General features: G+C 42.2%; 1 protein-coding gene, 1 non-coding gene and 1 pseudogene across 6 annotated transcripts in view; 2 read left to right on the forward strand and 1 right to left on the reverse strand.

The window, feature by feature from the left end:
• LOC611901 (phospholipid-transporting ATPase FetA-like) overlaps nt 1-16,111 on the forward strand; it is a 123,527-nt gene that overhangs the window by 104,075 nt on the left and 3,341 nt on the right. For 4 of the 5 annotated variants that reach the window (XM_038552728.1, XM_038552727.1, XM_038552729.1 and 1 more), the window contains 9 exons: nt 2,483-2,671; nt 3,353-3,468; nt 7,285-7,449; nt 9,704-9,815; nt 11,218-11,323; nt 11,496-11,643; nt 12,195-12,378; nt 13,855-14,078; nt 15,468-15,551. In XM_038552728.1, coding sequence (XP_038408656.1) covers nt 2,483-2,671; nt 3,353-3,468; nt 7,285-7,449; nt 9,704-9,815; nt 11,218-11,323; nt 11,496-11,643; nt 12,195-12,378; nt 13,855-14,078; nt 15,468-15,551 — 1,328 coding nt within the window. The remainder of the gene's footprint in view (nt 1-2,482; nt 2,672-3,352; nt 3,469-7,284; nt 7,450-9,703; nt 9,816-11,217; nt 11,324-11,495; nt 11,644-12,194; nt 12,379-13,854; nt 14,079-15,467; nt 15,552-16,111) is intronic. The other variant, XM_038552730.1, reaches the window with a different exon arrangement.
• LOC100683588 lies at nt 1,234-1,791 on the reverse strand (annotated as a pseudogene).
• LOC119874130 lies at nt 10,859-10,965 on the forward strand. Its single transcript, XR_005367342.1, has one exon. It is a non-coding gene; the product is annotated as a U6 spliceosomal RNA (small nuclear RNA).

A 16,111-nucleotide genomic window follows, 5' to 3' on the forward strand; every position in this document is an offset into this window, starting at 1 on the left:
AAAAAAAGCAAATATGATCAGACAGGTGAAGAGAACAGAGCCATACAATAGATTCTGGTTAAATTTTGGCCTCTTAGAAGAAACTGCATCCCAAAATTGTAAAGAAAAACTTACATATATACAAAAATAAAATTAAATGCAATGAAAGGATAGAATATAACTATAAAAATGAAAATTAAAAAAGTTTTTTTAAAGTTGATACAATAAGAAATTGGTTGAAAGAGGAAAGAGAAAAAGATTAAAATTTAAAGACTAAAGAATCATGGGGAAATAAACAATGAATTCTATATGCTATATTCCCCTGGCATTGGAGTTTTTTGCAGTTCTCAATGATTGGCAAACATGGTCTTGGCTGGATATTTTCACTGATATTCTGAGGGCATGGCCTTTTGCGATGATTCTCAAGTGTCTTTGGCCGTGATGGGGGTGAGGAGGCAGGAAGCATAGATTGCACTGCCCTGGCTAGGGTGTCAGGCTAAGTAATCAGCTCCAGATTGCTCTATGTGGCTTTTGTTTCCCAAAGGCTTTCTGTGTAGCTTTAAAGGATGAGAATGCAAATGGCAGCCTCCCAATCTCTAGCCTCTAGCGGGAAGCTTGCCCCCCCTTCTGTGCACCCTCAGGGAAAAGCAGTCAGTCACTCCTGTCTCCCTGGTTTCTGTCTGCACTCTGTGCTCACCCAACCCATGACTGAGCATTTCTTTCTCAGGCACACAACCCTGTTTGTGTGCCTTGCAACACACTTCTGCACCATTCTTCCCAGGGGAGGAAGGGAAGTCTCACTGGTTCTGCTGTTTGTTAGGCCCCTGCTCTGAAAGCAGACATGCCAACTGTGACAGTTCCAGGTTTATGGCAGCCACAAGCTGAGAGCCCACTTCTGGGCTCACTGATTCCAGCTGGCTTCCCCGCTCCAATGTCTAGGAACTCTGTGCACTCAGGCGCCCCTCGGTCTTCCTGAAACACACTGTCCCACCTAGGATTCTGCCTCTGCTTCACTGCCTGAGCACCTTTCAGGCATGGGCATCCCTCACCGAAGCAGACTTCTAAAAGTTCTGATTTGCACTCAGCTGCTATGTCATGTCCCGGTAGCTAACTGATGGAGGATCCCTCCCCCTCAGTCCCTCCCCGCAAGGTTTATTTTCCCATGTATCACCTCAGATTCACTTCTTCACACCTCCTACCTTGCAGAAAGTGATCACTTTTCTCTTTGTAGAGTTGCAGCTATTCTTTTTTTTTTTTTTTCAGGGGTGTAGACAGTTTTATTTTCTTCAGGGGTATAGACAGAAGTCTTGCCTCAAAACTTCTGGAACTGCTTCTTTGTGCCAGCAGCTTTTGTGACTTTGAGCACATTGAAACGCACAGTCTTGCTCAAGGGGCGGCACTCACCCACTGTGACAATGTCGCCGATCTGGACATCCCTGAAGCAAGGAGACAAGTGCACCAACATGTTCTTGTGGGTTTTCTCAAAGCGGTTGTACTTTCGGATGTAGTGGAGGTAGTCTTGGCAGATGACAATAGTCCTCTGCATCTTCATTTTGGTCACCACACCAGACAAAATCCGCCCTCGGATGGAGACATTGCCAGTAAAGGGGCATTTCTTGTCAATATAGGTGCCCTCAATGGCCTCCTTGGGCGTCTTGAAGCCCAGACCGATGTTTTTGTAGTACCGCAGGAGCTTCTCCTTGCCAGTTTCTCCAAGTAGGACCCTCTTCTTATTTTGAAAGACGGTTGGCTGCTTTTGGTAGGCACGCTCGGTCTGAATGTCTGCCATCTTCCCGGCCGCCTGGAAAAGGGTTGCAGCTATTCTTTTCTTAGATTTCCAGTTGAGTTTGCAGGTGTTTAAAATGACTTAATAGCTACCTAGCTGAATTCCTGGGACCAGACAAAACTAAGGTCTCCTACTCCCACAATACTCATATATATATTTTTTCAGTCTTATTATCATCATTCCATTTGTCATGTTCTATATATCCTATCCTTATTGTCCTATTTTATAGGAGTGTTCATCAAAGTGTAGCCAGTCTTATGTAGGAACAATTTACACAGAACAACCTACATGAAACTCACCCAGGAGATTTGTTAAAAATTCAGTTTCCTCCTCCCTCCTCCCAAGTTTCATGATTCTAGATTCAGTAAGTTTGAGTAGGGCCCAGGAACTTGCATTTTAACAAGCGCCCTGACCCATCTTTACCCATTAAAATCAGAGAATGAACTATGTTTTGTTCATTTGTGTATATTGCATGTCCCATGTACCTCTGTAATACTGACTCAGGTCTGTGAAATACACTGAAAATATTGGAAAGGAGGAAAAAAAAAAAACTGACCTGTATACAACCTGGCCTCTTAGAGCCAAACTTGTGAGGAAGTTTGAAGAAAAATGCCCCCCCTTGGGCTCTATCTTTATATAAGCCCCTTGGTGTCCCTTCTGGATTGATTTCAGCTGCACATCTCTGTGGGTTCTGGTTGCCATCTTCTCTCCTTCCAGGTAACCTGGTGTACCAGGCTCAGTCCCCAGATGAAGGTGCCCTTGTCACTGCAGCCAGGAACTTTGGCTTTGTGTTCTGTTCCCGCACATCTGAGACAATCATGGTAGTTGAAATGGGTGAGACCAAAGTCTACCAACTGCTGGCTATTTTGGACTTCAACAATGTGCGCAAGAGGATGTCTGTTATTGGTAGGTGCCCCTCCTAGTCAGTCCTCTCCCCTTATTTGTCTTTTATACACATTCATATACAGACTTCCTTTTATATGCACACAAATGTTTTCTTCCACTCACATGCTTTCTCAAAGGTATTATGCCTCAAATACAAACACATAGCCATTCCTACTTTCTCCCTCACATACTCTATATGTTTTCTCCTTGGGAGTCTGCTACCATATACTTCTTTATTGTTCCTGAGTCATGGCTTGTCTGAACCCCCAAAGCTAAGATAAGAACAGAGAATAAATCCATAAACCCTGAACTTAGAGATAGGGGCACACAATATAAGAGAAATTCATACTGTCTTACTCTCAATTAGTTTGAGCCTCAGACTGAAGAGGAAGAAGGTCATTTTTAATTCTTGGTCCTTACTGGATCTGGACCTTGGTCTGGAACTTGGACTTGGGAAGCTAAATGTGATTCTGCATCAGACTTCCACAGATGATATTGAACCCATAGAAAAGCTGGTTCCGTAAGGTCTCCTCCCACTCTCACCAGTCCTTACCTTCTGTGACCACTCATTGAGTGCTTAGCCCCCAGAAGAATCAGAAACAAATATCATGGGAACAGCCTCATGCCATCCCTCAGTGGCCCAAACAAGTTCTTGTAACAATGGATGTATATAGTTACTCTGCTTTATTTGTTTATTCTTAGTGAGGACACCTGAAGATCGAGTAATGTTGTTCTGCAAGGGTGCAGACACCATCCTCTGTCAGCTGCTCCATCCATCCTGTGGATCCCTCAGAGATGTGACTATGGAACATTTAGATGTAAGTGTTAAGGTTGCAGGGGAGGGAAGCTGTGGGTGGCTCTTTGTACATGGATTATGTTTTCACATATGTCTTTACATCCATGTATTTCTGTATGGATGTGTTTATGTCTCTTTAATTGACAAGAATAAAAACTACTTCATTCTGTGGTACACCTACTGACTACATTGCCAATTTCTGTGTCAAGAAGTTAGATGACACAGGATGAGGAGTTTGTCTGTAGGAGCACTTACCACAGTCAACTAGTATTCTCTGTGATTCCTGGCTCAAGAGGTCCCATGGTCAGACCTAGAATTTGCTTTGGAATTGGGCATATTGATATGGGAGGCCCTATCTCACCAACTATGATGAGAATACACATCTTTGAAGGCATGGAGCAGAAAGCACCAGATGTGGGCTATTTAGGGAAATGTTTTTTGTCACTGTCTTCTGTTAGCACAAGATTAGAATCCCCAGGGGTAACTCCCCCCCTCCACCTCTCGCCCCGACTACCCTACCCTACTTCCACCATCTAGTTAGTAGGATTTGAGATCTATCTGAAAGACACTGGCTCCAGCCTTCTGGCACTGGAAAGGAAAACTAAATCTATACCCTCCAAGATTTCTATTCATGAGTAGAAACCTAGGTATATAAAGGATTAAGGGAATAGTACCGAGGATGGGATGGGATGGGAGGGCAGATCAGAAAAAAAAATTTTTTTTAAGAAGAAATAGGTTGGAGAAAATGCTTGGCTTGATCCACATTAACAATTCATCAGAAGTCAAAGAACACATAGTCAATAAGCACATGAAAAGATACCCAGTTTAATTTGCCCATAGGGAACTGCAAATCAAAACCTCAAGAGACTACTTCACAACTGCCAGGATAGCTAGATGATCAGATAATAATAATTAATGGCAAAGATATAGAAAAACTGTAACCTTCATACATTGCTGATGGAAATATAAAATGATGCAACCATTTTAATGGACTAAGCCACCCAGGCACTCCATGAGGCAGCCATTTTAGAAAACAGTCTGGCAGAAAAAGTTAAACATAGAGTAATCATGTGACCTAGCAATTCCAGTCCTAGGTGTAGTCCAAAAGAAATGAAAATATACATCCACACAAAAATTTGTACACAAATGTTTAGAGCAGCATTATCTATAATAGTGAAAAAGTAGAAACAACCCAAATGCCCATCATGAATGGCATGGATAAATAGGTCAATAAAATGTATGTCTAAACAAATATTATTCAGTCCCAAAAAGGAATGACATACTGATACATGTGTATGAGTCTTGAAACATTATGTTAAGTGAAATAAGAGAATCACAAAAGGCCACATATTGTATAATTTAATTTATATGAAATATTCAGAATAAGCAAATCTATAGAAATAAGTAGGTTAGTGATTGCCAAGTGCTAGGGGAAAAGAAAATGGGAATGAAGGCTAGTGGGTACAGGATTTCCTTTGGGAGTGATCAAAGTATTCTGGAATTAGATAGTAGTGATGGATGCACAACTTTATGAGTATAATTTTTTAACCACTGAATTATATACCTTAAAAGTGTGAATTTTATGATCTATACATTATATTTCAAGTTTTCAAAAAAGTCCATGCAGTATTCCATACAGGACAGTTCTTATGTCCTATCCTGGTTCCCAGAGGCCTCAGTATTTTTTATGGGCTACTCTGAAAAACTTATCTTTTAACCTTCCACAACACATTAATTAGAGTGTCTTCTCAGAGAGCAGGCTGGCTCCAAAGGGGGCATAAAATTGTTTCAGGTCTTTTAACCTACATCCTGCCACCCATTTTAATCGACACTCATAATGGAGCCTGACTACACTACAATATGTTAACTGCTGATGATAAACTTGTAAGAGTGAAGCTTATACTTAGGAGTCAAGCTTCAAAAACTCCTACAAAAGCACAGCTCTAAGCCCTCTAAGACAGGAATCACCAAACAGTGATTTTGGGGCAGGGAACCCTGGGTGGCTCAGGGGTTTAGCGCCTGCCTTCGGCTCAGAGAGTGATCCTGGAGTACCAGGATCAAGTCCCACATCAGGCTCCCAGCATGGAGCCTGCTTTTCCCTCTGCCTGTGTCTCTCTCTGCCTCTGTGTGTGTGTGTGTGTGTGTGTGTGTGTGTGTGTGTGTGTCTTTCATGAATAAATAAATAAGATCTTAAAAAAAAAAAAAAAAGCAAGGAGCAGTCAGGATTTGGCCTCAGCGCCCTAATTTACCCACCATAATAGAAAAGGAAAAAAAAACACAAGTAAAGGGTAAGAAATAACTGCTAAATTATTTGTGGGTTTTTTTTTTTTTTGGTTTGTTTCTTAAATATTTTATTTATTTATTTATTCATGAGAGATGCAGACAGAGAGAGGAAGAGACACAGGCAGAGGGAGAAGCAGGGTCCATGCAGGGAGCTTTGTGGGACTCGATCCTAGGACTGCCGGATCATGCCCTGGGCCGAAGGCAGGTGCTAAACCGCTGAGCCACCCAGAGATCTCTAAATTATTTGTTAAATGGATTAAGAATCTGTATGGGGCTCCTGGGTGGCTCAGTTGGTTAAGTGTCTGCCTTCAGTTCAGATCATTACCTCAGGGTCCTGGGATCCAGCCCCATGTCAGGCTCCCTGCTCAGTGAAGAGTCTGCTTCTCTCTCTGCCCCTACCCCCTGCTTGTTCTCTCTCTCTCTCTCTCTCTCTCTCTCAAATAAGTAAATAAAATCTTTTAAAAAAGAATCAGTGTGTTGTTAGCTTATAAGATCTCATTTACTATCCTATGCAAGAGCAGCTTCTGCCATATTTTTTCCTTCTAGGAAGTCTCCGAGATCTTCTCTCAGGCTTCTTTTCATAGCTTCATCTGCTAACACTACAGAGGTTTAAGGGATGGCATTCCATACATGCACTGTTTTATGTTCATTTTACCTGACAGCTAATGTCACTCAGGAGTTTCACAGGGAACTAATACAGAATATCAAGATGATAAATTCTTTTTCTCTTTGTTCTTATAATGCTAAAGTGAATTATTTTGCATGCAGTTCACTATGATAGTGATCATGTAGAATTTTTATTCATGTGCAGTTCTCAGTACATAAAATCTCCTAACCCACCCTCAGTTGGATTAGAGTTCTGCCCTTAAACTACTCACTCTAATCTAGTTCTCCTTATGACCAAGACTATACTTGCAAGATAGTTAACTGTGGTTATTTAGGATATATTGGTGGACACAGAACAAAACAATACTAATTCACCCAGAGAGCATTTCAGTAGTGAAATATCATTAACACTACTGGCTGTGACTAATCAATTGAGCCAATCAGCTGTAGACAAATATACACGTGTGTGTGCTTTTGAGGTGCCTGTTAGATGCTTGAAGGAAGGCAGGGAAAGAGGAAAATAAAATCAATGTGTGCTTATAAAAAATAGTTGCTCCTTTATGTTTTATAACAACTTCCTTTTACTTTAGTATTCCATTCTCATAGACATCATTATCCTCTCTGTAGGCAGTGAATTATTATCCCAATTTTACAACAAAGAAATCTAGAAGGCTTAATTTTTCCCAGAGTCATACAGCAAATTATCTAACTACAGGTAAAAGCTAGAACTTTATATTTCGTAAGTACTTATGCCGGCCCCACCGTTAGGACATTTGGCTGAGAAAGCTCTGTAGTTGTTTTCTGGCTAGGCTAGGTGTTCCTCCCACCCCATGGTACTAGCCATTAGACCCTATTTTGTAGGCATTCGGCTGGTGGGATCAGTCTGCTTCTCCCTAAACTCAACCCTAACCCACCCCAGACCTACTCAGCACACACACATGTCTTCTAGGATTTTGCCATTGAAGGCCTCCGCACTCTCATGGTGGCCTACCGAGAATTGGATAATGCGTTCTTCCAGGCCTGGAGCAAGAGGCACAGTGAAGCCTGCCTGTCTTTGGAGAATCGGGAAGATAAGATATCAGATGTCTATGAAGAGATAGAAAAAGACTTAATGGTTAGTATGAGGAAGCCAGGCACAGATTGGGAGCAGGATGGGTAGTGGCAGTCAGTAGACTGAGCAAGGTCTCTGAGAATGGCTTGCAGAAAATCAATAGGTTCAGACTCTCTCTGGATACAGGATATTGGCATCCAAGCTGATTCAGGATGTCCTGGATTTTTGAAATCCATACGGGGTGTGGTGCGGGGGAGGATAATGCACTAGTTGTAAATTTTATCCCAAAGCTGCTCACAGAAGCTAAGTAACCTGGGAGAAATGAGGATCTGAATAATGAATGCACAGATTAGATAATCCAGAATGAACTAAAAGAATAATAAAGACAAAAATACTCACTCATTCATTCAACATACTTATATTAGGTGCTTCCTATGTTCCAGCAACAGACAAAATAGGCAAAAAAGTAACACATATAGTATGTTAGATAATGAAAGTGCTATGGTAGGAAATAAATCCAGGAAGAAAGCTAGGGAGAAAGCATCAGAAAGCTGATGTATCTGCATCAGCATATGCATGTATGTTTTGGAGAGGGCAGAGTATAGTTAGTATTTTTTTATAGGATGGTTAGTCTTCCTTTAGTCTGAGTAGAGACCTAAAGAAATAGGGAAAAGGCAGCCCCGGTGGCGCAGCGGTTTAGCGCCGCCTGCAGCCCATGGCAGGCATGATCCTGGAGACCCTGGATCGAGTCCCATGTCAGGCTCTCTGTATGGAGCCTGCTTCTCCCTCTGCCTGTATCTCTGCCTCTCTCTCTCTCTCTCTCTCTCTCTCTGTGTGTGTGTGTCTCTACGAATAAATAATCTTAAAAAAAATAAATAGGGAAATAGTCTGGCAAACTAAGCAGACAGAAGAAATGGCATGAATGAAAGCCCTAAAACAGGAGTAGGCCTAACTAGTTGAACAGCAAGGCAGCTAGTGTGGCTGGCATGGTGTAAGTAAGGAGGAGAGAATAAAAGGACATGAGACAGAGAAGTAGTAGAGTGCCTTCATGAGCCAGTGTAAGATCTTACAATGAGATATGGAAAGCCATTGAAGAGTTCAACCAAAGAAGTGATGTGATATACATGCCTGGGTAGCTTAGGTGGTTAAGCATCTGCCTTTGGCTCAGGTCATGATCTCAGGATCCTGGGATCGAGCCCTATATTGTACTCTGTGGTATATGTCAGCTTCTCCCTCTCCCTCTGTGATCCTCTTGCTCTTTCTCTCAAATAAATAAATAAAAATATTTTTTTTAAAAAAGTGATGTGATAGCTTTTTTCAAAAGATTTTATTTATTTGAGAGAGAGAGAGTCAGTGCAAATAGGGGGAGGAACATAGGGAGAGGGACAACCAGACTCTGAGTGCAGAGCCAGACACAGGGCTCAATCCCAGGACCCTGAGATCATGACCTGAGCCAAAATCAAGAGTCAGTCGCCTAACTGACTGAGCCACCCAGGCACTCCGATGAGTTAGCTTTTTAAAACAATCACTCTGGCTGCTGTGTTAAGATTATACTGTAGGGGAGCAAGCACAGACCCAGGGAGACCAATTAGAAGATAATTGCAATAGTGCAGGTGAGAGATGATGATGGCTTGGACCAGATACAAGTAGTGGAAGTGGTGAGGAGTAGTCAAATTCTGTACATTTTTTAAAGGTAGAGCCAACAGAATTTGCTAATGGATTAGATTATAGGATATGAGAGAGAAAAGTTAAAGATGACTCCAAAGTTTCTGAGCAGACTTATACAGGCTGGATCTGCTATAAGAGAAATAACTGATACCAAATGGGAAAACATAGAGATCCCAAAGGTCAATCTCATTTCATAATCAGTTCTATGGTTAGTATTTCTAGTCTGTCCTTCTGAAGGCCTAGGAGAAATCAGCCAGTTATTTGTCCGTCAGTTCCTCAGACTGAGTCATGATGCCCATCCTGTGGTCAACACTGGAAGCCAAGAAGTATGCTGTGAATGAAGCAAGAAAGAAGTGAAAGTGTGTTGAGAAAAAGATGGTTTAGAAGTGGCACACAGCTTCATGTATGACTTGGGCAAGTCTTGTCCCTCTTTGACCCCTAATATTCTGTTTCTAAATTTGATTTATGTGGTTGAAAAGCTACAGCTATCGAGAGGCAGAATATGCTGAATTTTATACTATTTGGATCCTCATGTCAGGATACAGCCAGCTTGCTAAAGAGGATGATAAGATGCCAGTTGAGTTGTTGGGTAGCACTAAATGCTGTGACATTCTTCCTTTTCCTCACTCACTGCTCTCTCTGTTCAAAGCTGTTAGGGGCCACAGCCATAGAAGACAAGCTGCAGGATGGTGTACCTGAGACAATCGCCACCCTGAACAAAGCCAAAATTAAAATTTGGGTCCTAACTGGAGATAAGCAAGGTAAAGGGGAGTTCTCACATGACCAATCCTCCTCCCTATCCACTTTAGCCATTTCTTTATTTTATATATTCTTTTCTTCTTAGCCATATATTTGACAAATACCTTATAACCCAGGTCAAGTTCTGATAGGACACCTTCCTTCCCAGTCTTGTACATGGTTTGCTAAGAGTACACTTTATACTGGATGCTGTATTAGGTATTAAGGACACAGAGATGATTCAATCAGACATGACCTCGTCATCCAGGAACCCATTTGCTAAAAACCTTGGAATTATCTATGACTATACCCTCTCTGTTGTCCCAAAGATTAATTGTCTCACTGTGTCCCACCAAATCTTCTGATGATCCCCTTGACTATGCCATCACCCTAGTTCATGCTTTGTCCCCCATTGATTGTACTTTTGCAAAAACTTTTAAACTGATATCTGTCTCATTTCCTTATTGATTTCAATATAGCCTACATACAACCATCAGTTTAATCTTACTAAAATATACGACTTTTATATATTATTCCTCTGCCCAGGTATCTTCAGCAGCTCTATGTGGTAAAGTCAGATTCCACTGTCTGGTCTTCAAGATCTTGATAATCTGTTGCTGCCTACATATAGTTATCTCCATCCTGATGTGACTGTTATCTTTAGTGTGTCCCAAACAATCCAGCTTCTACTCCACAGCCTCCGTTTGGTTGTTTCCCCTTTGAAATGTTTTTTCCTTCCCAAAACAAGTCTTACACATCCTTCAAAGTCTTTTTTCCAAGAAAGTTTCTATGACAATTGAAGTTTCTCCTCTGAATTTTGATACCACTTGCAGCAAGGCTTCAGGATTTAATTTTTGTAAATTTTTTCCTTAGTATGAATTTATTCAAATTTCAGAGTTCTCAATGTAAAGAAAAGACCATAACTGAAACTTATCTCAGTCTGCCATAAAATCTGTCATAAAAACAGGCACAGGGAAATATATCCTGACTGTTTGGAGAAGTGGACACAGACTGGAATTGTTTTAGGAAATAAGGGAAGGCTCTGTTGGAAGGCTAAGCCAGAATGATGCTCACTTCAGGAGCACATATCCTGAAATTGGAATGATACAGAAAAGGTTAGCATGGCCTCTACACAAGGATGACATAAAAATTCATGAAAATGAATTTAAAAATGAAAGAAAAAGAAAGGCTAAGCCAGAATGATCCTAGTTATTGATAAGTGACTCACAAGTCTGCACTAGGTTGACAGTCTCCTGTGTGTTTGAATATGGTCTCCACAGACTCATGAAAAATACATTTGGATACATCCATAACAAATGTGGACAAATGGGCTCTGCTGCCCACCATTACTGCCTATATATGTGTACACTTTCATAAAGTCCCTGTCCTGGCCAAAATGTGATGTTTGTTCCCCATTTCCTGCAGAGACTGCTGTGAACATTGCTTATGCCTGTAACATATTTGAGGATGAAATGGATGGGATGTTTATTGTGGAAGGCAAGAATGATGAGACCATTCGGCAAGAACTCAGGTATAGGGACCTAAGACAATGGCAGTTCTCAGAAGGCAATTGAGTTTGAGGTCCTGGCTGATGTTTAGTAGAGGTTCTGTATCCACCTTGCCCATTTTCATTCTGGGACACTTTTTCCTTTCTAAAATCTGGAGCTTCCAGTCAGATATTAACCACTCCTCTTGGCTTTCAGGTCGGCAAGGGACAAGATGAAACCTGAGGCTCTACTGGAATCAGACCCAGTAAACATTTACCTCACCACGAAGCCCCAAATGTCCTTCAGATTACCTGAGGAGGTGCCCAATGGCAACTATGGCTTGATCATCAATGGCTGCAGTCTGGTGGGCAACACAGAGCTACAATTCTATCTTCTTCTCCCAAGGAGTTTTTTTTCCTAGGTCCAGTCCACTCCAGAGAAATTTTAAGACCCCTTCTCTATTTCATGAGTCACCTCTTCCCCTCTCTTCTGGTGTTCTTTCCTGACAGACACCTTTCCCTATCCTTCTCTAGACAGGAATAATGAGGAAAGAGAAGCCAAAGGCATGTTCCTTCCTTATCTAAATTCTATTACTGATGTGGCCTGTCACTTAGGGGAAAGGGGGAAGTGAACAGAACCAGGTCCTCCAAAAAGGTCAGCTGGCCTTATAGCCTAATCAACTGATTTGACCTAGTGAGAGAGGCTGACTAGTTTCCCATTGGAGTCAGGGTCAGATGTAAGGATGCCTAGAACTGACTTGGGGACTTGGCCTCCCTTGGGAGTGGAGCACCTGGGAGCCACTATGTCTGACCTATATAGTATAGGAGAGAATGGAGAGGGGGAAGGACTTAGGAAGATCCTGTCCTGAGAGCCTTTTTGGGCAACCTGAAATGTGGATGTATCCTGGTGCTGCAGGCCTATGCTCTAGAAGGGAACCTGGAGTTGGAACTGCTGAGAACAGCGTGCATGTGCAAGGGGGTGATCTGCTGCCGGATGACACCCCTTCAGAAGGCCCAGGTGGTAGAGCTGGTGAAGAGATACAAGAAGGTGGTGACACTGGCCATCGGGGATGGGGCCAATGACGTCAGCATGATCAAAGGCATGTGAGGGATGGGGAACAGTAACCTTCAACCAAGGGCTTGCCCTTTCCTTTCTCTATGGGCAAAGACCAACCTGGGTGACATTGTGTTGTTGGTTCACTCATGCATATATGTATTGTATGTTTATAATGTTTGCAACTTTATTTATGCTCCTCTATACCTGCATTCCCACTTATTTACACATGCATATATCAGTCTATATGCGCGCGCACACACACACACACACACACACATTCAAATTCATGCACTTAACACACACAAATACAGATGGCTCCCATAAAATCATATGCATGTATTTACAGAACCGGATGTGCAACTACCATACCATCTTTCCAAGATGGCATCAAAGGCTACGTAAAGAACCCCTGGGCGGGAGTCACAGTCTGTTGCTTTTCTGATAGATGTATGCCTGAGCAATGTTAGGCAAAAGACAGGACTGCCCAACCAGAGAATTAGCTGTGAGGCACAGTGTAGGGATCTCTTCTTCCCTAAGGCAATGTTCATGAGTACTTCCCCTGACTCCCCTGACTGGAAAAGAATAGCAGACTTACTGATGCTCTGGACTAATAGAAGCAAATGGCTGACACTGGTTTTAATTTTAGCTGAATGTTGTTAGCTTCCAGCAACTTGTGGTTCTGTGAAATACGGACAACATCTAGAGGTCCTCTAATCTAAACTTTCTCCCCATCCAGGAAACACTAGCAGATATTCTAGCCTCAGCTTTAGTTCTAGAAAATGTTCTTGCTCTCTTCCCCACTTTCTAGAACTTCTCTGGTTTTTAGGGCCTTAGAGGCTTCAATTATTCCATTAAGCAATGCCACAGGTATATACCAGAAGATCAATGAATGTACCCTACACTACAACATACTAATTAAAACTTTTAGGAACTTCAATCTTATTTTCCATCAAGTATAATCCTTGTTTTATTCAGAAAAGTCATTCAGAAAAGTGAGGCCTCCTGGAGAACTTGCTTCTCACTAACAAAGTATGAACATCACTTATTTCCTCCTAACAGTTGGATTTTAGCTCTTTAGATAAACTTAGGTAATTAAATATTATGTTAGATTGACATCCATCCTGCATCTATAATTGATGTAAAAGGCTTCAAGAGATAACAAGAGGTTTTTACCTCAGCATCTGGACAGCAGGAAAGAGCCAAGGTGGCTATAGTAGGCCATGACCATCCAGGAGAGCTTTCTAGTACTAGCCATGCCAGGCATTCCTGAGTGGCAGCATCCAAAACAAAGTGAAGATGAAGGAGCTGGTTTTTGACAGTCCACTAGGGAAAAGAGCAATCCACTGAGGAGAAAAGGCTCCACTAAATAAATGCCATTTTGAGCTGAGCGTAACAGTGTTTTCCAAATGTAAAATAAGGAGTTTGTACAACATGATCTCAGCCTTTCTTTTACACTTCCCAGCCTGGGAGCCCAGCAGAGTAGCTCTGAGGTTGAGAAGCTTCTGGGATTTCTTTTCAGCTGCTCACATTGGAGTTGGCATCAGTGGCCAGGAGGGAATGCAGGCCATGCTCAACAGTGACTACGCCTTCTCCCAGTTCCACTATCTTCAGCGTCTACTCTTGGTCCATGGCCGCTGGTCCTATAATCGCATGTGCAAGTTTCTCAGCTACTTCTTTTACAAAAACTTTGCCTTCACCCTGGTGCACTTCTGGTATGCCTTCTTCAGCGGGTTCTCTGCACAGGTAGGAGGTCAGATGGCATTCCCCACTCTGGTCAACTGGATCTTCTGTACTCACCCCCACTTCAGCCAGCTCATGTTTCTTTTCTAGAGACATGTTGCCATCCATCCATAAAGCTCCTCAAGTGGGGGCACCTGGGTGGCTCAGTTGGTTAAGCACAAAACTCCTTACCCATGCTGATCCCATCTCCTAGCCTTAAACTGAAACTTAGATTTCCAAACCTTAACTTTTTCTGGCTTGGCTCTAACTTAGACTTAACTCTTACCTCCGAAACTCCCATGAGATATTTTGACCTTTTACCTGACAGAGAGACCTGGTTTCCAAAAATAGATAATATGGGGAAATGCTTGGATCCTGGAGGGTTTGTTTTTGTTTTTGTTTTGTTTTGTTTTGTTTTGTTTTGTTTAGTATCCAAAGCAATCTTTATGGAACAAGCTAAGTCTCAAAGGGCTTCTGAGTCTTGCCAGACATGCTGGCTATGGTGTTCACCTGTAGCCATACTTCAGAATACAGCTCCCCTTACTTCTACTTCCCCACCCCAACAGCCCTTCTCCCTGCCCCAAATATACATTGTTGTCGCTCTAATGAGTTAACTCCACATTTGAGTATGAAATCTCCCCCACCTGGGAAGTGGCACTTGGATTTTGATGTTCTATAAGAATTCCTCTTTCCTATGAGAAGTTTTTCAGGGTTCTCCAAGATTCCCAAGAAAAACAACCTCAGGAACGATTACCTTAAGAGATCCCTATTACCTCTGTTGCCTTGGGCTCCAGGGGAAACAGACTATTGAGCAGAAAATAGACTTGTATATCCCCAGTGTCTAACAAAGCCATTCTAGTTTGTGAGAGGTGAAGTATATGTATGTGTTTTGCTGACCTCTTGTGGCTAGTAAAGGAGCCCTCTCTGGGCCCCAGGATGGAGCACCCAGCTGGGAAAGAGTCATTGAGTCTATTATACCTACTTGTGTTTGAAAGTGTCCAGTGTTATAGAAGCTACTGAATGCCATAAATCAGATAAAAGAACCCAGAGGCTTATATGCCTGAGAGTGGAGGGATACAGCTAGCATTCCCTCACAGGCACTGTAGATCTTCTCTGTGCAGGGATGGGCAGTGCAGATCATGGAAGAGTTGGTCCAAATCAACCTTGTAGGGTTGGCCACAAACAAGCTTGATGTGGCCTTGCCCCAGCCTGTAACCCAAGGTTCTAAATAGAGTAGGACCAAATAGAGACTGGGGTCAGCCTCCTTATCAGATTCCTGAAATCCAAATCTTGCTCTAGGTTAATGTAGTGGTGGGTAAGTGGGGGCCAGAAGGGGCTCTCTTGAACCTGGGAAGTGGAGCTGGGACTTTGGAAAAGAGAGGAATCTAAGAAATCTCTTTGGTATTCTCTTAGACGGTTTATGATACCTGGTTTATCACTTTCTACAACCTGGTCTACACCTGCCTCCCTGTCCTGGGCTTGAGTCTGTTTGACCAGGTAAGACCAGCAGCAAGCTTCTCTTCAGGGCTAAGCCCCTGTGCCCTTGAGGAGTATTCTCAAGAGTGGGGAGAACAACAAGAGCTGAGTTCTACAAAGTCAATTGTAAATGGAATAATTTATAGAGCAAGGAAGGGAGCTCATTACCTGGAGAAGTATCATGGGATAAAGTAAAGAATATTCCTCCCAGAGAATAATCATCAGTTTTAGAAATCCAAGTTTTCTATGTCAATTTTATTTTTATAAAAAGAAACATAGAAATTGTGCTTTATAGTAAACTGAGTGTAAATAAAAGGTAGTAAAAGGAAATAGAGTTACTAGGGTAAGACTAGGTAAAGCAAGATGCTTCAAGAAAGGAGAGACCAAAAACAAAAACAAAAACAAAAACAGAGAAAGGAGAGACCCATACATAGATGATAAGATAAGCCAATGCAGGATGGCCTAGTTGAGAGTTCTGAAGGCCAAGCATGAGAATGTGGGTATATTTTGAGTCATAGGGAGTCAGTCTAGGGGATATCATCTGTCCCTGTCAGAAATTTCCTGGGTATTGGGGGTCCTGG

This window comes from Canis lupus, chromosome 11, assembly GCF_011100685.1.
Source record: "Canis lupus familiaris isolate Mischka breed German Shepherd chromosome 11, alternate assembly UU_Cfam_GSD_1.0, whole genome shotgun sequence".
NCBI lineage: Eukaryota > Metazoa > Chordata > Mammalia > Carnivora > Canidae > Canis > Canis lupus.